At 40.6% G+C, this 26,090-nt stretch overlaps 1 protein-coding gene across 5 annotated transcripts in view; it reads left to right on the top strand.

Annotated features, from left to right (window-relative positions):
* Positions 1 to 26,090, top strand: part of LOC105495893 (myotubularin 1) — a 107,416-nt gene that overhangs the window by 25,480 nt on the left and 55,846 nt on the right. For all 5 annotated transcript variants that reach the window (XM_011765804.3, XM_011765808.3, XM_011765803.3 and 2 more), the window contains exons 2-5: positions 4,402 to 4,474; positions 8,194 to 8,266; positions 10,297 to 10,391; positions 23,001 to 23,111. In XM_011765804.3, the coding sequence (XP_011764106.1) occupies positions 4,412 to 4,474; positions 8,194 to 8,266; positions 10,297 to 10,391; positions 23,001 to 23,111 (342 nt within the window). In that variant the 5' untranslated portion in view covers positions 4,402 to 4,411. The remainder of the gene's footprint in view (positions 1 to 4,401; positions 4,475 to 8,193; positions 8,267 to 10,296; positions 10,392 to 23,000; positions 23,112 to 26,090) is intronic.

The following is a 26,090-nucleotide window of genomic DNA, read 5'->3' as shown; positions in this document are numbered from 1 at the left end:
CGTAAGCAGCATCTTTCCAGAGAAAGAGCATGATTGAACTTAAAGTAAATGCCAACACAGAGTCATAAAGCACATTAAGGCTCATCAAAAGACAAAGGCTGCATACCTTTGTCACTGTTTTGTTTGTATACAGAAAAGTTCAGAAAAACCACTCAGGGCCATTGATCTCAAATCAGGTGACAGTGGGAAATAGAGCTCCCTGTGGTGTTTACATTTTGCTTGCAAAGGCTCTATGAGGCAGAGGTCAAAATTATTTTCTAGTTCTGCTGCTTTTAGATTTTTAACATAAGGGTTAAAATGGCATGCATTTTTAAATGTTTTTATGTGTGCTTCAGATTTGTGTATTGTTGTTTTTCATATTCAACAGAAAAGGGAAAACAGTTCCTTAGTCTGGAAAAAGGATGCAGTGAAAGAGGTTTTGTATCCGCTTCCACAGATTCAACTGACCAATCCCAGCCCCCTGTACTGGGACGACTGTACCTTAATTTGAAATGTCTGCTTCATGGAAAAGTCTATAAGGGAAGATAGCATTGCTCAAATTATTTTCAGTGCAAATTGTTTCAAAGGGGTATAAGTTAACCCTGCAGTTAACTGTATAAGGGTATATACACTTAAATCTGCTGCCCAGAACCACCCTGCCTGGACCATCCTGATTAGTCAAGGCCTTGTCATGCCATTTCAAACATGAGTTTGTGTGAACCTCTGGCTTAAGCAAAATATCACGCTGCTAACAACTGTTACATTCCTTGTCCAATCCTTAATTGCCCAGTTCATTCACTCATTTAACAAATACCTGTGAAGTATCTTTTGGGTGCCAGGCACTGTTACAGGTGCTGTAAATAAATAAAACAGATAAAATTCTTGGAACTTAGAGGCCCCAAAGGTTGGTTGGCTGGGTGAGTTGCGTTCTCTTAACTATGTTTCTTAGTCTCAAGCTCTTCTACTGAGATTGGGACCAGTCACATGCAACCTGGTTTCCTTCCAGAGACCACTTACAAGCACTTTTCTGTAGGTGGAAGGGACTCTGCAGTGCAAGGAGACCTAGGCTAGAGTTGGCCCTGCTAGTGCTAGTAAGTCACTCCAGGACCTTGTCACACACCCTCTAGGCCCCCCCTCATCTCCTCTGTAACAGGAGAGGGTTGGGCTTAAATAATCTCAAAGGTTATTTTGGGGGATAAAAAATGATAGAAGTCTACTTCTGGTTAGAGTGCCGTAGTTAACATATATGTATGGAATCAACTTTTAATTTTTGCTGTAAAGCCAAGGTAGCCAAAAATCAACACTTTTTTTGTTTGTTTTTTTAAATAAAAAGGATAAAAATTTGATTCTTAGGGCTTTGGGATGAAATACTCTGTAACCAAAAGGGTAGCTGATTTTTGTAGACTTCACTATAGCTTCTAATTATCATCCAACTGCCTTTACGCTAACATAGTCATTTTATACACGAATATATGGATGAACTTTCTTTGCTTGGTAAGTTAGAGACAGCCCAGGGCTTGTGCACACCTGTCTAGTACATTTGCCAAAGTGCTACACTGCTTCCCATTTTCCTGTTAGAGCCATTATTGTCATGTACTTTTTTTTTTAAGCAAAAAGCACTTTATAACTGAGTGGCTGCTAGCCGTGCACTATCCCTATAGTAGTTAACTTTTCTCCTAGTATTTCCAAGGTCAGGACTAATTTATAGAATTGGCTAAGACATTGGCATTCAATAGTTATCCTTTTGTGCTCATAAAAATTAAAAATTTTAAAAATGCTAGTAATTTGTTAACAGATATACTGTGTGGTTCCAAGCCCTTCATGAATGTGTTAATTCATTTGTTTCACCCAATAATGTTGATGTAAAATGGGGGTAATAGCAACCAAAGCCCAGAGAAGTTAAATAACCCACTCAAGGTCAAATGGTGAGTTGCAGAGTTGGAATTTGAATGCAGTCAGCTGCAACATTTGTACACACCAGCATGATGCTGTTCCAGCTTCAGTAAACTTCAGGGATCAATCAAAACTATTCAACAAAGAGAGGCTCACTGATGAGATTTTAAAGTAAGCCTCATTGTGGAACTGGCACATGTTATCTGGACCCTTGGATTTCTCGGATGTGAACTTGATCCAACTATCAACAGTAGTAGTAGTGTCTGGTGTTACTCTAAAAATTAGAGCTTTAGATATAAAGACTGCAGATTGTTCGGTTTCATTTATATGAAATGCCCAAAGTAGGCAAAGTATAGCAAATTCATGGTTGCTGGAGGATTGGAAGTGGTGGGTGACTGCTAATGGGTATGAGGTTTCTCTTTGGGATAATAAAAATGTTCTAAAGCTGATTGTGGTGATGGGTGGCACAACTTTGGATATACTAAAAACCTTTAAATTGTACATTTGAAAAGGGTGAACTGTATGGTATATGAGTTGTAGTGAAACAGTTAAATGAAGGGAAAATGAGGGCTTTCTTCCTTTATATCCATTTTAAATTGAAATTTTTTCGTAAAAATCAGAAACAGCAGGAAGACTCATCGTTCTTTTATGGCCCATGAATAAACAGGGTGGTGACGATGATTGAGTTGACCGTACAACCAGGATTTTAGATTTTTTCTACTGACTTGATAGTAAGAATTTAACTTTTTGTTTTAAAATGTTGACTTATATTAGTGAAGCATTTTAAAGTATCTATACTAAAAGGTAATTTTATATCAGTTACTGAGGAAAGTCTGCCCCTAATATATCGTCTTGTTTAGTGAGTAGAAAAATTTCATAGCAGATACATCTGACTTGCTCCATAGTTCATCTCATCCATTCTGCTGTCTCTGAGAATAATGGGTTATTTTGCTTGGACATGAACTTAAGGTTAGAAGGGTTTTTCAAAGCACATTGTACTATTTTGTCTGAATTTAATTCATTTTTGTGTTATTCATTATATCTTTTTTAAAAGTTACTTTTAATTTTGCATTGTGCTACCTGTAGGTAGTTTCAGCTCTTTTGAGCATCTCTTTCTATAAAGATGCATTTTGCTGTAATTGTTAATTTTCAAGCCTCAGTGGTAGTTGCCTAGTTCCAGTGTTCTGGGATTTGGTGAACTAGTATACATGTTTGCCCCATCATGACATTTCACAGTATTGTATATTTACCATGTAATCATTCATTCGCCAGATAGTTGTGAGTTCCAGTGTGCACCAGGATACAGCCACGAACCAGACAGACACAAGCCTTGGCTTTGTAGTGTTGAACTCTCATGGGGGAATCCTGACAGTCCCAGCCTTGTAAGATGGCCTGTATCTGGTCATCTCTCCACCTCTTCATCCTGGTGGCTGTCTTTGTCTGTGACTTCGTCACCTCTCTTGACTATTTCTTAAGGACAGTGGCCAGTACTGTGAAGCTATTAAATCCCACTAGGTTTTGTGCCAAGTTGTGTTAACCCATTTATGCCTAGTGTTCCACTATTGGAATGCTAAGCTTGTGGGAGTTATTTACATCCTACTCCTCAAGGTCATCACCAAGGTCTGATTTTTCACAAAAATAATTTGCAACCTCCAGCATAAATGGGTTAATGTTCTCCATTGCTGGATATTGTTAGTGTGTCTGGTTGCTCTTAATACAGCTTGGCAAAAAGATCTTTATAAATATCCACAGTCACCTTGTTGAATTGGATGTGGTTTACCTCCCACTGACTTCATGTGTGTCTATCTGTGTCCTAAACTTTGATAAAGTAACCAAAGCATTGCTTAGTTTTCTGTTATTGCTGTAATCTTCATAAGTCTAAATAAATCCTTGCATTAAAATGGTATTTGTGTGTGTTCCGAATATAATGCTTTCATTTATGCCTGAATTGTGATGAATATGCATTATTTAAATGAAGTATATACTTTCCGTAGAAAATACTGATTAAATCACATCTTACTAATTTGATTTCAATCAAATCCATGCCACTCTAAACTGTCATCATTTGGAGAAAACAAAATTCTCAAAAGAGAAAATAGTGCGAGTTAAATTGTCCATTCTTTTTTCATTCTGCTTGGCTGCCTCTAAATTATCTTTAAAAATTAAGGAATATGGAAATTTGAGGCCTGTTGCACAATTAATAAACATTAAGTTTTTTTAGATGGCAATTAGAGCACTAGGAATAAAAATTCCTGGAATGTGTGTGGCATCTTCTGCTGAGCTCCCTTGTGCATTTAGCTTCTCTTGTTTGTTCTCCCCAGTCCCCTGCACCTTTATTGGAGCTCTCACATACTGCCTGTGCTGTGGTTCGTTGTTTGTATGTCTTATTACCACTGGGGCCTAGTATGGAAGTGGAACCTGTAAAGTAGTACCGTTTGCTCTCAGTTGCCATATTTAACTCTCAGATGTCACGTATGTTTGAAATTGCATACAAATTCAGTTGATATTGAATGTTGTCTTTCTTGGTAGAGTTTCCAGGATGGCTTCTGCATCAACTTCTAAATATAATTCACACTCCTTGGAGAATGAGTCTATTAAGAGGGTAAGTTGAATTTTTCTATCTCTTTCCCTGTATTTTCATATTTGAATATTAGGTCATTTTGGGCTGGCCTATTGAATGAAGCCCTTTTTTTTTTTTTTTTTTTTTTTTGAGACAGAGTCTCGCTCTGTAGCCCAGGTTGGAGTGCAGTGGTGCGATCTCGGCTCACTTCAACCTCTGCCTCCCAGATTCAAGTGATTCTCCTGCCTCGGCCTCCCGAGTAGCTGGGATTACAGGCGTGTGCTACCACGCCCGGCTAATTTTTGTATTTTTTAGTAGAGACGGGATTTCACCATGTTGGCCAGGCTGGTCTTGAACTCTTGACCTCAGGTGATCCACCTGCCTCGGCCTCCCAAAGTGCTGGGATTTACAGGCGTGAGCCACCGCTCCCGGCCCAGAAAAGCTTTTAGATTGGATGCCTTATATGTGTTAAGTGAGTTTTACATTTGTAAATCCTTTCACATAACTTCATTTTTGAAAACCTCTGTCTCGTGAAATTACTGCTAGACCTTATGTTTAAGGTACTAGGCAATCCTCCAACCAGAAAGGTTGCTGAAGGACATACTGGAGGGCTAAGGCCTGCTGAGCAGGCTGCTATACCTTCCTAAACATTGGCATTGTTTTCTAGTTATGATAAAATTGTTGCATAACCAAAACAAATACAACTTTTACAGAAAATGGTTCAAGGTATCCAGGGGGAGATTGTGGAATTAGAGGGAGATTTTGGAATATGCATTAAAAGGAAGGGATTAATTTAAAATAAGCTTTATTCATGGCCCTTTAAGGCCCTAAGATTATCTACCAGAAAGGCTAATTTATACTCCCACCAGGTGGATAGGGATGCCTAAGCAATCAGAAGGGAGCAAAAGGTGGTCTTTTCATTTGTATTACTTGGTTACTAATGAGGTTAACCTTTTTTTAAAAAATGTGTTTATGGTCGGGTAAGGTGGCTCATGCTTGTAATCCCGGCACTTTAGGAGGCTAAGGTGGGAGGATCACTTAGCTCAGGAGTTCGAGACTGGCCTGGGCAACATAGTGAAACCCTGTCTCTACCAGAAATACAAAAAATTAGCTGGGTGTGGTGGCGTGCACTCATAGTTCCAGCTACTCAGGAGGCTGAGGTGGGAGATTGTTTGAGCCTGGGAGGCAGAGGTTGCAGTGAGCCAAGATCTTACCACTGCACTCCAGCCTGGGCGACAGTGAGATCCTGTCTCAAAATAAATAAATAAATAGAAGTGTGTTTGTTATTAGTTTGTATTTCTTTTGTGAAGTGATTGTTCATGTCCTCTATTTGGCTTTTGGGGGTTTTGAGTGGAATTCTTATTGATTATGTGTTCCGTGTGTGTCTGTGTGTGTGTACATAAATTTTTTTCGAGACAGAGTCTAACTCTGTCCCTCAGGCTGGAGCGCAGTGGTGCAGTCCTGGCTCACTGCAACCTCTGCCTCCTGGGTTCAAGTGATTCTCGTGCCTCAGCCTCCCGAGTAGCTGGGATTACAGGTGTGCACCATCACACCCAGCTAATTTTTGTAGTTTTAGTAGAGTTGGGGTTTCACCTTGTTAGCCAGGCTAGTCTTGAACTCCTGGCCTCAAGCTGTCCACCCGCCTTAGCCTCTCAAAGTGCTGGGATTACAGGCGTGGACCACCACACCTGGCTTGTTCCTTCTATTTTGATAATCAGCTCTATACTCTGTTACAAGTCTTCTTCCTGGTTTATTGTTGGCTTTTTAATTGTATTTATGGTATCTTGTTTTGATTTTGAAATACTGAAGTTTAAAGTTTTTATGTAATCACATATATCAATCTTTATATTTTCTGTTTTGGGTGCCTACAAGGGCCATCCTCATCTCCAAGATTATATGTTTTTATTGTATTTAAGTATTTTTATGGTACAAGAATCAGATCTAAACACAGGAGTAATTTCAAGAATGTAACTATAAATCCTTGTGTAATGCTGCTCTGATATAATGTATATCCTGTGTTAATCCCATGTTATCCTGTTTTAATCAGACATTCGCTTCCCTTATTTTGTGGTTGACCCAGAACTGTGGTATTTAAAAGGTATACTGAGTATTGCATTTGCTCGTTATACCTGTTTTTAGTTAGTGAGAGGTAGTGTTAAAGGATGATAATTTCTTCTCTCTCTTACAATTTATATAAGGTGTATGGTTTTGCTTCTCATTGAGGAAGGCATTCCTGGCTGAGAACAGTTTGTCTTGCCCAACTGGTTAAAATGCTTAGCTTACAAGTACTAGAAAATTTTTTTAATTGGCTGGGAATTTTCATTCTGCCTCTGAATGAAAAAACATAAAAAATTTAGCATAACACTCCTCTTTGACAGCTTATATCTCACCTAAATATGCAATTCACATTTCTCTTGTTTCATAATAATTCTCTCCATTTGCATAGCCTCTGACAATTCACAGAAGTGTGCACAGTGGCTCACACCTGTAATTCCAGCACTGTGGAAGGCCAAGGCAGGCAGATCACTTGAGGCCAGGAGTTCAAGACCAGCCTGGCCAACATGGTGAAACCCCATCTCTACTCAAAATGCAAAAATTAGCTGGGCGTGGTGGCACACACCTGTAGTCCCAGCTACTCAGGAGACCGAGGCATGAGAATCATTTGAACCTGGGAGCTGGGAGGCAGACGTTGCAGTAAGCCAAGATTGCACCACTGTTGCCTAGCAACAGAGCAAGACTGTCTCAAAAAATAAAAGTGTGCTTATATATATATATATATATTTTCACTTAATACCCACAAAACTGCTCTGATGGAAGCATGAGTAACTTATGAAATGATTGCAGTGTGATTTTGGACAACAAATAGAAAAAAAAATGAAATATTGCTGAGAAAAAACCTTTTGCCCAAACGGATGTTACCGATGTGCCTCAAATGTCATCAGACTAGCACCTGCAACACATCTTTGTATTAATCCACTAGGGCGGCTGAATAACCTGAAAGACAATGGGTATCAATGGCAAATTAGACTCTGAGAACTCACCTGCAGGTTGTAATGGTTAATAATACTGTGCCCGCCCAGCAGAGCTGTGGAGGTGATTGAATGAGGCACATGCTTGGGAATACCTCTAAAGCCAGGAAGCCTAGAGAAATAGTAAAGTGATGTGAAGAATTTGTACAAATGGTTCCTAAGACTTTTGCCAGCTCAAAAGTTCTCTGACAGACCACTCTTTCCTCTTATCTAAGATAAAGATCTTAGTAAATGTGAGGAAGTAAAAAGTGAGGAAGGATCTTAGTGAAATAGGAAACTCAATAGGTAATCACAATGATTTTCGGGCCTTGTAATAGGATTCTGGCTAATGGCTGTACTGTTATTCAGTTAAGCCTCTATGGAATTGAAGTTTTCCTTCCTAGTCTTCCCAAAAGATGGCTGAATATGAAAAAAAGAAAGCTGCCACAGTGTATGTGTATCTATAGAATACACTTAATATTTACTTTTTATCACTTTCCTGAAAGCTGTTAACTTTAAAGTGCTTGGAAATGTAGTTTAAAAATTAATATTATTGAAAAGCATGCTAGCATTATTTAGTACTAGAAGTTGACACATCTAATTAATGTTGGTGCTAGATTGTATTTTTTGTTTGAAGTTTTGTGCCAGTTTTCCCAAATACTAAATCTCTAATGCTTTTTCTTTAAAAAGCATATTTAAAAACAATGCGTAAATGTAACGTCATTACTTCTGATGCGTCTGTTTTGTTTCTAGCCGTCTCGAGATGGAGTCAATCGGGATCTCCCTGAGGCTGTTCCTCGACTTCCAGGAGAAACACTAATCACTGGTAAGGACCTGCTGACATTAAGATTTGCATAACTTGAGGAGAAGTCTGGCAGGATCAGGTGGCTTCAATCCCACTTACTCTTTAGCGGTCAGACTTAGATAAATAGGCTAGCTTTGTTTGGAAGCGTTAACACAGAATTCTCTGCATCCGTTTCTTGATTAAAGAGTTCTTTCAAGAGCTTCATGCTCACAAGGGTAGTGATACTCTTGTGTCTGTACCAAAGACTGAGAATGATTTAGGGGAAAAAAATGTGGATTATCTCTTGAAAGTCTCTCATTGGAGCCATAAGCTTTCATGGTTTAAGGTTTTAAGAGCAAAATGATTTCCAGTCAATGATGCATGCTTTAAAATGATAAACTTAAAGGCTTGAAAGCTTAAGCATTCTCCTCTTTGAAATATAGGAGAACATATTGCTTTAAAATATCTTTCATTTGTCAGAAAATGGAAGTTAGTATTTAGGTAATATTTTGATGTTATTTTTCATGGTAAACGTATACTAAAAGGAAGGGATCAACTTTGGAAGGGCTAGATCACTCTGGCTTAAGAATATAGAAACATCTGACAGCTTCTAAGCCAAGTGCTAATGTTGTGGGCAAATTTTATATTTGGATTAACACCCTCCTTTCAGACTTCAATGTATTTGAAGCGGATGTGATTACCATTCTTCCAGGGAACCTTTTGATTAATTAAGAGCTGGGTTGTTTAGCTTAAATGGCTAAAACCTGGTGCTAATTAGATGGTGAGCCCAAGCGAGGTACCTTTGGGAATTAGCCATACACCGTGAGAAATTCTCTTCTGAGTCCACAATCTTGCACACATTCTAGTCTTGAAATGGAGATCAGTGGGATGTGTTCATCCCAATTTCTGGATAAGAGCAAAGAAGATATTTTACTTTTGATCCTCTTCATATATGAAGTTTTGGTGGTAGGTATCAGTGCCTGAACCTTAACCTAGGTAGTAACTAATGGAACTAGCATGAAGTAGCCTTACTGAGTATTTTTTATTTAGCACTTGAGGAGAAAGGGATTTTAAAATCATTACGAGTCATTAACACATTCAAGGACATCCTTGAAAGATAAGAGAGACATATTTCTATTATAATTAATTTTTCTGGTTTAGCTTCTCCTTATGTTTATTCTACCAAAGATGTACTATTCGTTTGGCCACCTGTTTTATATCACTTCAGTGTTTGAAATGAACCTAGCCAAACTCTATTCTAGACTATTAAAAAGAGAAAGAGGTTTGGTGTGGTGGCTCACACCTGTAATCCTAGCACTTTGAGAGGCTAAAGTAGGAGGATCACTTGAGGCCAGGAATTGGAGACCAGCCTGGGCAACATAGCAAAACATCATCTTTACTAAAAATTAAAAAGAGCTGGGTGCAGTGGCACATACCCATAGTCCCAGCTACTGGGGAGGCTGAGGTGGGAGAATTGCTTGAGCCTGAGAGGTTGAGGCTGCAGTGAGCCATGATTGCGCCACTGAACTCCAGCTTGGGCAATAGAGCAAGACTGTATCTCAAAAAAAAAAAAGAATAAACTGGAAAGATTTCTACTACTGACATTTATTTGTTAAAAACATGATTATGTTTCTGTGGTTAGAGATTGGTAGCCTCATCTTTCAGTCTAGTGGTTAGTCCATGAGACTGTCCCAGGTGAGTTGCCTTCCTCTGGCTGAAGTAGCTCAAATAGTTACCTTTACAACCACCTTAGGGTAACAGCAGCAGTATTCTCATTCACTTCTGCTGTTGAGCTGCTGTCATCTTGCCCCAGGTAGTGACAGCATTGTGAGAAAGCTCAGGGAAGCACTGTTAGTGCCTGGAGGTGATGTGGCCCCACTAGCTCCCCCGTTACCCCAACTCAACCCAGCGCGGTAATGTAGAAACATTGCCAGTGCTTGCTTTCAGCTTTTTCAGTAATTTTAAAAATTGTAGTTATTCTTAGCTGAATAGTTTATATTAAATTAGTGCCATTTGTTGTGTATCTTGGTATCTATTTCCATTATTTTAGGGTACTTTTTTTATCTTAATAGACAAAGAAGTTATTTACATATGTCCTTTCAATGGCCCCATTAAGGGAAGAGTTTACATCACAAATTATCGTCTTTATTTAAGAAGTTTGGAAACGGTAAGTAGAATATAAGACCATAAAGATGACCCTAACTGTTAAAGATAATGCTAAATTGTTTCTCTTCTACTTTGCAAGATTGACTGTGGGTCAAATTAACATGGGGTATATTTGCTTCTCAACTCTTAATTTTTTGCTTCTACAAAACTCATTTAACACTAACACTTGTATTTGTATATGTAAGGAACAGGGTAAATAAAAAAAAGTCTTGTCCCTCATAATGGTGGGGGAGGGCTTAGTAATTGTAACCATTTGCTAGTTTGGAGAAGTTAGGTATAGAACAGTGGTTCTTTGCTGGAAGCACATATGAAACCTACTTGTGGAGCTTAACAACACAGTATCCATAAAAGTTAAAAATAAAAAAATACAGCTGTCCTAGAGAGACTGCATCAGAATATCCAGGCCTGTGGTCCAGGCACAGTTATATTTTCTAAAGTATCACAGAGGAATGTGAATTTCTGGGTAAAGCCCACTGTTCTAGAACTTTTCCGAGTGTTCAATTTTAAAGCACCAGGTAGCAGTATAGAACTAGGATGACTATGGTATGGCTTACTGCCGCTCTACCTTTTCAATCCCTGACCATGAAAGGTTTGTCACAGCATTTCAAGGAATGTTCCATCGCTAGGACAATAACATGGAAAAGAGGTGCCCCAGAAAGGGAAGAGAGAGTGAGTAGCTGCTGTGGCTGTCACTGAAGGACTTCCAGTAGATGTGGTGGGTTGTCATTGCCCAGGTCAGCCTGAAGGGGAGGTATATTTTGATGAGATGTGAATGGGGAAGAGGTCCAGGGTTCACAGAGAGTAGCCCATCAGCAGCTTCTATGCAGGTGACCTTGAGGCTGTCGGGGAAATGTAGCTTTTGTTTTATTGCTTTTACCCCAGCATTTTTTAGGACAGTTCTAACCTAGATTAGTTCATATCTTTTAATCTTTTTTTCTTTTATGGTGTTCATTATTATGTCTGAATTCTGAAAAAATGCTGTTTATTATCCCTACTGCCTTAGCTGTGGGAGCCACTTTTATAGCTGCCCCAACTTCTGGAATCTCCTCTAGCACAGTGCTTGTAGGGACAGGTACATGGATCAGGCCACAGGGCATTTTATTTATGTGACTCTATTCAAACTTCTAAGTAAGAGTAGAGATGAGTGAATGTTCTAGCTTTCCAGAATGGGAAAGAAGATTCTGAAAATTAACAAGCTGGATGTTCACTCTTGGCAACAATTGGCAAAAATTCTACAAATAATAATTTTAAACAGATGATTTTTAAGTACTTAGAAAAGAAACCAACCATTGGGAGTGTTACTGACACATTGTCTTGATGGAACCAAGGCCATGTGACAGACCCTGGAAAAATACCTGGGCCGAATGGTGGCAGTACACTTAGGTGGAGTTATAGCCTTTGGATTTCAGGCTTAATGCTAGGAAGGGTGGTCGCTAACATCTTGCTGTGTGGGGCCCTTCCTTTCCAGCATTTGTGATGTACTGCAGAGGAGCACATAGAACACATGCATTTCCAATATAAGAAAAACCCCATACTAGCCAATGTGTGCTAGGTGACGGGATCAGGATTTGAAATGATCTTAACTGGGTAGGATATTGGAGCAAAACTAATAATATAAAATTGAATATAGATAATAATTACTCGGTTGTTATCAGTTGTTAGCAGTAAAGGATAGGAGGTCTGTCTTAACAGATCCAAGCTTATTTGAACCAGTAATTGGATATGACTGATTAAAAAGTTAATATTCACCTAGGCTGAGTTAACAGAAGTATAACATAATTGCCAGACAAAATGTAACAATAGCCCCATCTGAAGTGTTGTGTTCAAAGCCGGATACCAAGTTTTAAGAGGGACATTAGCAAACCGAAGAGAGTTCAGACACAGATAACCAGGTTAGTGAAGGGACTGCAGTTTGAGCAGTGATCAAAATAAATGCTGATCTTACCTGAAGAAAAGATGACTAAAAAGGGACATGATGGACCCATCTTTGAATATTTTAAGTGCCTTTCTGTGGAGCAGGGATTCAATTTATTCTGTATAGCTCCCAAGGGTCAAATTAGGATAGATTGAAAGATTTTATGCTAATGTATGTGAGAATTACCAAAAGTTGCAATTAAACATTATGGTTCCTTTTGCTGTTTGTACTCTTGGCTTTTTGACTTGCCCACACTTGACTGTGTACCCAGTTCCACCTTGTGCTGTCACTGATAATGAACTGGAGAAGTTATTCAAACTGATGATATGACAAGGTTGTGTATGTAGTGTGACCTCAACTACAAAGAACAAAAATTGTCTGTAGAAAAGAGGCTGGAAAGAAATGCACCAAAGGTTTCGGTATTTGGGTTATCTGAAGAGAGGGATTATGCATGTCTTGTCTTCTTCCTTTCACTTGTCAATATTTTTCGAAAACCCAGAATGAACATGTATTACTTTTACAATTGGGAGAATTCTCAGCAAGTTTTATTTTTGTTTGTATATGATGCCCTAGAGGATGGAGTTAGTGCTGAGTGGGTGAATAAAATGCCCGTCTGACACTGACTACTAACTTATTTCTTCTTCCACTAAGTTTTACATAAACATTTTAAGCAATTGGCCACAACATTTAGTTCAAGTATAAAAGCAAGCAGCTGACAGCAGAAAACATCATATAAAGAATGCCATTTAAATGGTTATACAGGAGTCTAAAAACATAGTCATCATAGTGTTTCTTCAATTAAAGTCCTAAACAAGAACATTAATTGTGGATTCTGCTGCAAACTGAAAATATTTTGTTGCATGTTTGACAAAGAGCTGTCATCTCACTGGCATTTTGAAGTGGACACCTGTTTGTTTCAGGTATGTAAACACTGCAGTGGGAGTGATGAGTCCAAATGTGTGTGGTCTGATTCTGGAGTTAGCTCTGCTATTTTGTAAGGAGTCAAGGGCACATTCCCTGCCTCCTGTTGCCCAGGGAAGTAGAGGAACAGTGGCCATGTCCTAAGATTGCCACAGTGGCTTGCTTCTACCTAGCCCTCCTTGCATGGTCTGCCCCCGCATTCTGGCCCGCACCCTGTCTCCATTGTGTTCATCCTTAGAGTGAGGCCAACCAGCTTGCTTCTCAGTTCCAAAACTATCATCGGTTCCCTGTTGCCCACAGAGTAAAATTCATTCTCTTTGTATGGTATAAAAGTCCTTCTGTCTCTTCCAACCTTGACTTACATCACTTCTCCCCAAGTGCACTGTTCTCAAACTACTCAGAGCCTTTCCTTCTCCCATGATGCATGTGCCATTCTCACGGAACCTGGATGCCCTTTCTCCACCCCTTCAGAAGCTGCTATTCATCCTTCAGAACCCACCTCAAGAGCTACGCCCTCTCTCGAGTCTTCCCCAGCTTCTCTTGAAGGAATCATTCCTTCTTGATGTCCCTGCAGCCTTTTCTTCATGCCTCTGTGTTAACACATTGCTATGAAACCTTCCCTGGCCCTTTAGCTAAACTTTTAATACCTCTTTTCTGTGTTTAATTTTTCTCTTGAGTGCTTGTCACTATCTCCTGTGTTATATATTTCACTGATTCATCTTGTTTGTGGTCTAAGAACAAGGATACTTGTCTGTCTATTCACTGATGTTCTTTCAGTTCTTGGGAAGGAGTCTGGCACATTGAAGATGCTAAGTCATTGTGTGTTGAATGAATGGATTCTGTCATATTTATTTGCTGCTGTGTCTGTGGTCTTCGCAAATGCTAAGTCCTTTTGGTCCTTCATACCTAGCTAGTACAGTGTCCTGGTAGACAGTAATACACAGTAAAATTGTATTGAGTGAACTTTGGAGGAAATGGGCTCCTATGTTGTTAGTGCTGCTCAGAGGGCAAAGGCCTAGTCACTGTGGTTTGACAACAATGTGGCTCCTACTACATTGTGGCATCTTGAATACTAACATTGCTTCTGGATTTGAGAAATCCCATAGCCACCTTTTGGCCTTGAGAGTACTAAGGAATTTGGCTTTGGGTTAATGTTGTGACTATAGTAGGGCCTACCGTAGGTAGGTGATACTTTGTAATCTGGTAGACTACCATGAGTAAGACTGCTTTCAGGATTCCTTCCAGGAGCACTTTGTGTTTAGGTGCTCTAGTGCATGAGAAAGACACCTTAACCCTCATTCATTCAGGCATTCATATCTTCATTCCAGAAACATTCACTGAGCACCATGGTGAATGTAATACTGTGCAAGGTGCATAATACTATACCTTGAGGCCTGCACAGCCTCATAGGATATAGAGTTGAGTAATTGTGGTATAATATGACAAAGCCTGCAGTGGTATGCATAGTGCTGTGAGAAGGGAGAAGACGTACAAGGGAGAAGACGATTATGCCAGTGTGGCAAGTCACAGAATGCTTTATAGAGGAGATGATACTTGAACCAACTCTTGAATGGTAACAATTTTCTGGACAGGAAGGAAAAAGGAGCCTATCAGGTAGAGAGTTTCCATATCTATATGGTGCTTTTCTGTATCGCATGTATAACGATATGGAAAAGCACCATTTGTTATGAAGATGGTTGAATGATCGGTTGGAGCTGGAACATTGGGGGTTGAGGGAGGAGTGGGGAACAGAAGAGGATGAGGCTGGAAGAAGAGTCAGCAGCCTTAAGAGTCTCATAAGTCACAGTTAAGCAGTATGCAAGTCACACAGACAATGACATATCCATTGTGATTTCAGGAAGAGAACTCTGGCTGCAGCGTGTGTGATGGGTTAGGGGAGGGAGAAACTGAAGTCAGGAAGCCCAACTAGGAAGTTATTTTAGTTTTCCAGGTAAGTGATAAGGGCCTTAATATAGTCATAGTGAAGATAGAAAAGAGGGGATAGCCATGATAGATTTGGAGGGCTTGAGTGGCCATTTGGAGGGAGGAGTTGAACAAACTTTCACTTGAAAGATAGGAGCTGCTCCCATTCATCTGACTAGACATTATATTATAGGAGAAGGAATATGTTGTAGATAAGCCCAATGGGGAAATTAGTCTGAAGGCATGGACTTACAACTCTACAACTACCACGTGGAAATGGCTCAGAAGCAGTTGGAAACCTGACTCTGAAGCTTCTGAAGTCATTAGCATATTGGTAGCACTAAAGACCACAGACATTCATGAGCTGGGAAGAGTATGTAACATTAAAAAGATATGGGCTAAGGAGAGGACCCTGGGGGACATGGACACTTTTCCATGGTGGGGAGAGCGAGAAGAGCCAGTGGAGACCACCAAGTGGCAGGAGTCAGAGCAGTAGAAAATCTCTGGATAAAGGGCTGTGATGGAAGTCAGTAGGAGAGAAGAATCTCAAGAAGGAAGGGAGCAGACCATGGTGTGAAATGTTGCAAGTTTCAGTAAGATAAAGAATGAAAAGAGGCCATGGAGTGTGTGACCAGGAGGAGGAGGCTCACAGGAGCCCCAGTGAGAACAGATTCCGTGGAGATGTGAGTCCTTGGGTCTTTCTCGCAGCTGTCATCCACCTTGCTCTTTCTGTAAAGATTCTGCAGCTTCCAGACCTCAGCAAGCTGCTCTGCATTTATTCTCCCCATGGCTTTAAACTACCCCCTTTGCTTTAGTCACTTCCATGCACATGAAATTGTATAGTAACAAAGCTCCTTAGAGTTTACTCAGCCTTTTCCATTGACTCTTTCATCTGAGCATGACAACAGCTGACAGATAGGCAAAGCAGGTGCTACCCTGGCCATGTTTTTTTTTTTTTCCCGTAGTGCTACCTCTCTTTTGAGCCCCAGTTTCTCTTTCCTTATTGCCTGCTGGAGATCCCTTGAATTTTCACCTGGATTCCTGGACTCACTGTCAAGCTGAAATTGTTCAACTCAATTTTCTCCCTCCCCCCAGTTCCTTCTTTTGGTGTTCTTGTATCTCTTAATGGTGCCATTTTCTTCTCATCGCCCTGGAGTCTTCTCTGTCTACCCATCCCCACTTCTCTGTAGACTTCATCACATTTGCCTCATCCTTTCTAGTCATGTTGCTCTACCCTCATCCCCGGTGTCTGTCTCCTAGGCCCTGGCAGTCTCCTTCAGCTAGGCCTCCCCGACTTCAGTGTCTCTCCCTTCTATTCTATCTGCTCCTTAAGACATACCCTCAATCTTCTTATTCCCTTACTCAGAAACACTTCTTTCCCACCTTATCGCACATTCCCTAGCCAGGTGTTCACGGTCCTCACCACTCTGCTGCCATCTTATCTTCCCAGCATTGCTCTTTCCCCCCTCCCTTGTGTGTACACCCCATGCTTTGGCTCCCGTAAGCAACTTGGTCTTCCTAAACAGGCCCTCTGCCTCCTCACCTGTGGACTTCTCATGCAGCCATTTTATCCACCTAGAACATAATTCATCCCCACCCCGTCTCTGCCATTTGCCCCCTACTCCTCTTAAAAATCGTTTAGAAGTATTTACTATAGAAAGCTTATGAAAAGTAATGTAAATGTCTGTGGGTCTACCACCCAGCTGAAGTAATCCCATCCTTTCCTCCCTCTTTACAGCAGAGGTAATCACCATCCAAAAGTTGGTATTTCTCACTCCTGGTCATTTCACACATCCCTTTTTAAAATAGAATGGAATATTGGAAATGTGGAGGAAGCTAAAGGAATGGGGGCTTTTAAGGCTTCCAGTTGAGCAGATCATAACCCTTGGGTAGTATAATTTGGCTCTAGGTTCAGGACTGCTGGCAAGATGAGAAACATGTTGGATATAGAGTTTTCATTTTCTGATGACAAGTCAGAAACAGCACATTTTTCCTGGATTAAATTCAAGGATAAATTTGTTGTTTGGCTTTTCTCTAAAAGATAGTGACACAGTGATTCAGTTCTTCAGGCAGCATGTTACCCAAAAATTCTTGAATCCTTTTCAATTTGATGGTTCTTTTGTTGATTATAAAGATGGAGCATACTTTGAGACAAAGTCTTGCTCTTGTCCCCCAGGCTGGAGTGCAGTGGCACAATCTCGGCCCACTGCAACCTTCGCCTCCCAGGTTCAAGTGATTCTCCTGCCTCAGCCTCCCGAGTAGCTGGGATTACAGGCGCCTGCCACCACACCCAGCTGATTTTTGTATTTTTAGTAGAGACGGGGTTTCACCATGTTGACCAGGCTGGTCTCGAAGTCCTGACCTCAGGTGATCTGCCCACCTCGGCCTCCCAAAGTGCTGGGATTACAGGTGTGAGCCACTGTGCCTGGCCAGGATTTGGATTTTTAGAGTTCAGCAATGAGAAGCTTTTGAAGCTTTTCACACCACTTTCGAAGTGGTGTGAGCCAAGGAATGATAGCATCAGATGTGCTCTTCTAAAAGATCACCCTGGGTACTGTAGGGGGAGCGATAGTAGATATAGAGACCACTGCACCTACGGCAGTGGCCTGGAGAAGTTGCTGATAGAATTGGAGTGGTTAGCAGAGTTGAGACTGATTTAAGAGGCAGACATGGGAGACTGGCTTAAGGATAGTAGAGAGGGGGATACCAGGGGTGACTCCTAGGTTTCTAGCTTTTGTAACCAGCCACTAAGATAGGGAACTTTGGAGAATAATGTAGTTTGGAGAGAGAACTGTATTTAGTTCTAGACATTTTGAGTTCGAGGTGCCCTTAGGATCTCGTCAGTTCTTTATATCCAGCCATCTCTTGGATATCTGTACTTGGTTCATTTATCATAATCTCAAACCCAGAGTTTCTAAAATTGGTCATGTTCATCTTTCTCTAAAACCCCCTCCTGTGTTCTTCACATCTTTTGCTGGTACCACCACTGTTTATCCCAGAGATCTTGGCCTAAAGCTGATTCATCTTTGAGTCTTCCCCAGTGGCTAGTCTCTTTTGCTTTCTACCTCGGTCCCTCTCCACTTCCAGATCCTCATAGCCTCTCACTTGTACTCAAGTATCAGCTTTCATGGTTTTGAGGAGTGGGTGTAGCCCACTTCTTGCTAGTCCAGAGTTCTCAGTGCTGCTAGATGAATCTTCGTAAAACACCATTTGATGGTGGCATTCCTGTTCTCCAGAAGCATCCTTTAGATCTCAGTCTCCCTGATCCTAGCCCTGCAGTACTCCCCAGGAAATTCCCATCACCGTCACTGAAACCTGGCCTACATTTTTTTTTTTTAAATAAACTCCCCATGCTTTTCCCACATGTGCAGCTGATATGACTCTTACTTGTTTCTCAAATGCCAGTCTCCAGTTGCTTTTGATCCATCCTTTAAGGATCATTTTTAATGTAGTCATTGCCACAGAACCTTCATGCTATCTAATCATCAGATATGACTTGCCCTCCTCTGATCTCCCATTCCACTTTGTGGACTTTTCCTATGGCTCTTGGCACTAGCAACCTGGCATTGTAGTTACTTGAGTCCATGTGTCTTATCTCCCAGATAGAGCTAGGCCCTGAACTCCATGCGGGCAACTCTGCATCTTAACTTCATGAACCCTAGCCTAGGGCTCAGTAGAGTTTCTGTTACTTAGTGTATGAGAGAGACAGAGAGAAAGAGAATATGCATTGTTTTAGCTTATTTAACATATTTACATCTCAATTATTTTAGGTAGATAGAAGTACAAGGCACAGACTTTTGAGTTAGAATGGGCCTTTGAAAATCCTTAAATATTTAATGATATTTAGATACTGATGACTCAGGTATCCAGAGAGTTCAACTAATTTGCCTATTCCTGGATCTTCCAGTTTGGCCTGCTGGGTTATCTGATCTTGAATGTGTCATACAGGGAGAATGTGGCAAGTAGCGTCATTAGACGGTGGGTGCCTTTGGTCAGAAGCTGGCTGGTTCTCCTCAGCGTCCTGTTTTCTTTTTTCTGTGTAGCGCCAGGGCTCTTTGAGCTATAAAATTTCCTCTGTACAGAGACAGAGTAGCAAGGCATTAGCTCACTTTTAATTCTTCTGCTTTTTTAAAACATCCTTGCTTCCATGTTGATACTAGAGTATCAGACTTATTTAGTGTCTATTCTATGTATTTTAGGTATAAATTTGACATTTAAGAATACAGTTCACAGATACTCAAATCTCAATATAGTATATCTAAGCATAATAACAGACTGATACTATGTTTTAAATAACTGTACTGTATTGATAAGTAAATACATGATAATATGCTGCTTATATACATATACTGTTACTGAGTGGTATTTTTCTCTTTGGGCATTTAGGTTTCAGTCATGTCATGAGGTGTCTTACCCCGTGACATTCCTCCTTATAGGTACAAACAGTAAGATCTGTTAGATGCTTGCTAGAGCATACTGATCCACTATAGTTAAAGAGCACAATTACATCTTCCAAGTACTAAGATATTCTTTGCCATAATAATAATAACTTCCATTGTTTTCTAGCTACTGTCATCAGGCACGACGCGAGGTACTTTAAACTCATTTTCTGTAATCATCCCTACTTTCAGATAAATGTGACTGAGCGATAGTAACTCGCCACTGTTATCAGCTAGTGAATGTCAGGATTCAGATTGAGCCAGTTTTGTCCACCTAAGAGCTTGTACTATTTTCTCTACATTATGATAATTATACTCATACACTTTTTTGCTTTTTTATTTTGAAATAATTATGAGCTCATAGAACTTGCAAAAATAGAAGAGGTCCTTTACACTTATTACTGAGTTCCCTGCGATAACTACAGCCCTTTATCAAAACCGGGAAGTGGACTGGCACAACTAGACTGACCATACTTGGATTTCAGCAGTGTTTTCCATACACTCATTTTTTGTGTGCTTTTATGCACAGTTCTGTAGCATTTGATCCCAGGTAATCACCATCAATAATCAAGATATGGAACTGTTCTGTCACCACAAAAGAACTCGCTCATGCTGCCCCTCTAGAGTCACGCTATGCCTCCCCTCAACCTCTGCAACTACTTCTCTGGGCTCCCTCTCTATAATTTTGTCATTTCATGCACATTATATAAAAGGAATCACATAACACTTGACCTTTTAAGATTGGCATTTCTCGGCCAAGTGTGGTGGCCCACGCCTGTAATCCCAGCACTCTGGGAGGCTGAGGCAGGTGGATGGCTTGAGCCTCAGAAGTTTGAGACCAGCCTGGGCCACATGGTGAAACCCCTTCTCTACAAAAGTACAAAAATTAGCCAGGCGTGGTGGCACGTACTTGTAGTCCCAGCTACTTGGGAGGCGGAGGTGAGAGGTATACCTGAGCCCAGGGAGGTTGAGGTTGCATTGAGATCACACCACTGCACTTCAGCCTGGGTGACACAAGTGAGGTCCTGTCTCAAAAAAAAAAAAAAAAAGATTGGCGATTTTCATTCCACATGATGCCCTTAAGATTCTTCCAGGTTCCATGTATCCATAGTTCATTCATTTTTCTTGCTGAGTGGTATTCCATGGTACAGATGCTCACAGCTTTACACTTTTTGAATTTCTAGATAAACCATGAGCTGTATTTATATTTTATGAATAACTGCTTATTTTCTGTATTGTATTTTAATATAAAAGGCTGGAAGCAGTGGCTCACACATGTAATCCCAATACTTTGGGAGGCCAAGGCAGGAGGATTGCTTGAGACCAGCCTGGACAACATGCTGAGGCCCCCATCTCTACAAAAAATACAAAATAATTAGCTGGGCATGGTGGCATGCATCTGTGGTCTCAGCTACTCCCAGCTACTCGGGAGGCTGATGTGGGAGGATCACTTGAGCCCAAGAGTTTGAGACTAGCCTGGACAACACAGTAAGACCCTGTCTCTACAAAAAACTTTAAAAAATTTTGGCTGGGCATGGTGGCTCATGCCTATAATCCTAGAACTTTGGGAGGCTGAGGCGGGTGGATCACCTGAGGTCAGGGGTTTGAGACCAGCCTGGCCAACATGGCAAAACGCCGTCTCTACTAAAAATACAAAAATTAGCCAGGCATGGTGGCACATGCCTGTAATCCCAGCTACTCAGGAGGCTGAGGCAGGAGAATTGCTTGAACTCAGGAGGCGGAGGTTGCAGTGAGCTGAGATCGTGCCACTGCACTCCAGCCTGGGTGACAGAGTGAGACTCCATCTTTTTAAAAAAAAAAAAAAAAAAAAAAAAGCTGTGGCTGGTGGTGTGTGCCTATGGTCTCAGGTACTTGGGAGGCTGAGGTGGGAGGATCCCTTGAGACTGGGACGTCGAGGCTTCAGTGAGCCACTGTACTCCAGCTTGAGCAACAGAGCAAGAACCTATCTGTTAAAAAAAAAAAAAAAAAGAAAAGAAAAACTATTTGTAGCCCCAAAAGGTTTTTAAAGAACAAAAAATCAAATGCCCCTTAAAAATTTTTTTCTTTATTTTTCAAACTCATCTGTCACAGCATGAAAGAAAATTTTGGATTAAAAATGGTGTAGCCCTTCATGTCTTTGTCCCTGTAGATAGATATTTCATGTTATTGTAGTCACCACATATGTTGTATGCTGCTTTTTCCCACTTAAACTTATTTTTCCATGTACCATAATTATTTTAATAGCTGTGTGTATACTTGTTCCATCAAGTTGACTATAGTTTTTTCTACCCTGTTATCTACCTCTAGCTCCATTGAACATCTTCCTTTTGTTAAGTGATAGCCATAAGTTCTTAGTAGCAAAATTATTGGATCAAAGAGTAGGACGATTTTCATGGCGCTTTTAATGTGTGTTTTCTGGCATTGCCTTGAATGTCCACCCTGCCATATACTTACTAAACAAGTTATTGAAGCTTTGAAAAACTCAGGAAACAGGGATACTTCACCTATGTCCTGGAATGGTTGTGAGGATAAAATGAGATGATGTGTGCAAAGCCCCTGTTGTAGTACCTGGCACAGAAGAGAGGTATTTCCTACATGGCAGCTGCTGTGATGATCTCCTGGTGATGAATGTGCTATTACTTGACTAACATGATTTCATTATGCCAGCAGTCTTCTAGACCACTTGCACCCAGCGTTGGATAGCAAATGATGGAGAAGCCTTGCTGTGCTTCTGCTTTGGGAAGTGCACCCATGCCAGAGACAAGCACCATTTCCAGATGCTTGGTTTCTAGTGGGGGAATACAGATGTGTAAATTTGTGGTAACAAGGCAGAGTGAAGCAAGTGATTAACAGCAGTCTGAATGAAGTGCTGTGGAACTTCCGAGGAAAAAGTGATGAACTCTGCCTGATCTAACTGGGAAGCAAGGCCTCATTAGAGGTGATGCTTGCTGAGCCAAGGCAAAAGTCATGGGGAGAATTTTGGTAGTTGGGAAAGATAGATCATTCTAGGCAAAGGGAACACCCTGAGCAAAGCACATGGCCTGATTGTGGATGAAGCATCTGAAGAATGAAGAAGTTTACTTAGTTGGAGTGCAGAATATTGTGGGAGAGAATCCTACGGAAACAGGCTAGACGTGACATCACGGATATCCTGGGAATGTGTACCTAGGAGTTTACTCTTGACTCCGGAGGCAGTGCACAATGGCAAATGTTTGGGGATGCATTTTGATTGCATAATTGACTGTTTTAATGCTTGCTCTGTCATGTGTGATCTGTATCATATTTTTGTTCATAAAGTGCTAAAAGGGCCAAGGTAAAATCACCCTGAAAGCATATGGTGGTTTTTATATGTTTTTTGATGTTTTAATTATACTGACAGAAATACTGACTATTGTATTTTTGTCCATTACAGGATTCTGCTCTAATACTTGATGTTCCTCTGGGTGTGATCTCAAGAATTGAAAAAATGGGAGGCGCAACAAGTAGAGGAGAAAATTCCTATGGTCTAGATATTACTTGTAAAGTAAGAGATTCGATACTTTCTTATGCAAAGAACAAGGCACGTTAATGTTGAATGATAGTAGAAAATTAATGTGGATTTGAAAAAAAAAAATCAAGATCTCATGTTCATCTGAGGCCCTGAAAGTGGTTCTTCCCTTAAGAACAAGCTTTTCAAAAGTGCCTGGGAAATAGTGCCCACGTGAGGGACCCACTGCAATCACCAAATACAAGGACTCGAGGAACTGGTCAGTTTGTTAGCTTGACTGAGTGGGAAGAGAACTTGATAGATAAAATTTCTTAAACCACTTTAGTTTTTGCTCTAGCTTGCTCCTGGTGCCCCTTCATGTCATGTGTTACCATGAAGGAAGGAGGAATAGAAGAGATTTTGCCCTCTGTTAACAGGATGTGTCCCTACCTCTAATAACCTTCGTAACTTTTGCTTAGGTTATTTTCCGAGGTACATTTTGCTATGATAGTAACCATGTATTGAGCATTTGTGTCCATCCAAACACATGCTAGGTGCTTTGCATTTGATCCTCAAGTGCAGCCCTCTGAGATGGGCATATTGTAGATGGGGAGCCTGAGGCTCCAAAGAGTTGGGTAACTTTGCTAAGATAATTTCTGAAGGCTGGGACCCAGAAGTTGGGGATGTGTTCAGGTGTCTCGGGTGACTGTGAACCACCAGTCCAGTGCAGGGCTTTGCAGACGTTTTCTGTGAAGGGCTCAGTAGCAAATATTTTAGGTTTTGTGGGCCACATCGGATTTCTGTTGTGTATTCTTCTTTGTGTGTTGTTTTTTCAACCCCTTTGAAGTGTTACAAACAAAAACAACAACAACAACAAAAAAACAGTCTTAATTTGAAGACCTGGGCTGAATTTTGCTGGCCCTTAGCCAATCCAAGTTGTTCATTCTATTGATAGAGAAGTGAGGCCTTTGCTATCTGAGATTACTTGTCTTGGGTTGCCTAGGGAGCCAGCGCAAGAGCCAGAACCAAAAACTAAGTCTCCTTTTCCTAGTCTCATACGCTGCGATTTCTCAAAACCAACATTGTGTGCTTATATTTGGATTATGCCACAATATGGTGTTTTTCTTTCCAGTTTATAAAAGATCAAGACTTGTTTTTTCTATCAGAAACTAAAGGATAATGCCATTATTAAATCTTAACTGAAATTCACCACTACCATCCACCTCAGCTTTTTTTGGTGGTGTTTTAATTCAAGCTACCTTAATGCTTTATCCATTATCCCAGCTACTGTCTACCCTTTGGGGCCTAGAAACATGGGAATTTACTTTGAAGGAAGGCTTTTGTATTTTGCATAAAAGGATTTATGGGAGTAGAGTGTTTAATATTAGAGTACTCAAGGGAAAATGGGGTTGCTATATTGACAGTTTTGAGGTGACTTTCATTCTTACAGGGTTTAAAAAACCCTATTTTCTGCCTTATAATAGGAAAAACTAGTACTTAAATATCAATCCCCCCAAAATTAATGAGACAAAGCACATTTTCACCCCTGACTATTTAAGAACAAAAGGCGTAGGAACAACTCACCACGCATAATTCTGAAATGTTACATATGTATATTTTTTGGAGTTAGCATGAGCCCAAAGGTGATGGCTTAGAACAATGTTGTAGCACAACCTTTTAACTAAATTATCTCCCCAGAAACACTGACGTCACAGAGTCATATTCCATTTTCTCAGTAACAAACCTGACATTGATATAAAGGAAATCTGCTGCAGTGAGATAAAAGACTCACTGTCCTGTCTCTTATAGGTCAACTTTCGCCTGCATTCAATAACCATGATAGAACCGCATTTCTCTCCTGAAACAAGTAGTTACAACTCCTGTAGATTTGGCTATGCCGGCGATGCACATAGAGATTTCTGCTTGCCAGTAGCAACTTTCCCACAGTAGATACAAGTCCCAGAGGATGTTGTCCAGCAGCAGGAGAAAGGTAGTTCTGAATATGCAAATTCTTACCCTGCAGGCCCCATACTAGCCCCTGGTGCCTGTGTGGAGTCTTTCAAACAAACAACAAAAAAAAGTAAAGTAAAACCATACCACCACAAAGCCTTCTCTTTCTTTCCCCACCTCACTCCCATGTACTCGCCTTAAAGACATAGTGTGGCATTTTGAAGTGAGCAGTGATGTGTGTTGTTTCTTTAGAAATGACGCCTCAATAAATCAATTCTTCAGAGTCGTTGCAGCAGGGGTATGTATTCTTCAACTCTTACTATAGTGAGGCTTGGAACATCACCATATGACCCGGCTGTTAAAATGGCTGAGGGTCTGACTGGGAGACTCTTAGCCCATGTGGATCTTTCCCTGATGAGTCAAACTCTGAGGAGACCAGGTGGAACTTACAGTTAGTCTGTGCTCCTATTTCTGTTACAGATTTGGTGATCTGCCGCCTGTGAGTCATTTGCCTTTTCTACTTCAGTTTTGTTGGCAAGAAATAATATTCTGTCTTTAATTGCATCTTAATCAGATGGCAAAAAGAAGTTACTTGAATCACTTGTGCTTTGGCACATTAAAAGTAGCTGTTTGAATCACTGATAGATCAGAATAAATATTCATGTAGAGATGGTCTAATTTCTGGCCAAGCAGTGAAGAGAATGATGTTACAGAGTTACCATCCGACTTGCGGCTGTTAGGAAGAAAGTTCCTCACAGGGCCTGAGCCCTGAGAGTACTCAACTCTCTAGTATTGCACTTGTGACTGGTCGTAAACCCTTTTAATGCATATCATCCCATTGAAATGATTATTCCCCTTATTTAACTATTCATTGCATCACGAACCAATAAATAGTATCCCAATTTTCTTGGGAGCTGATATGAATGGATTGTTGGACTTTATTCTGTGACATGCTTTTTAAAAAAGCACAGAATCTTGGAGCTGGCAAGGCCTAGTAGATGTCATCTGTGTACAGAGTGCTCAATCTCAAGTTCTTTATGAGTGGTCTCAGACCTTAGTTCTTCATCCTTTATTTGCTGCTATTTG

This window comes from Macaca nemestrina, chromosome X (genome assembly GCF_043159975.1).
Source record: "Macaca nemestrina isolate mMacNem1 chromosome X, mMacNem.hap1, whole genome shotgun sequence".
NCBI lineage: Eukaryota > Metazoa > Chordata > Mammalia > Primates > Cercopithecidae > Macaca > Macaca nemestrina.
Note: the sequence above shows the minus strand (reverse complement) of the source record. Positions and strands in the feature narration are given on the sequence as shown.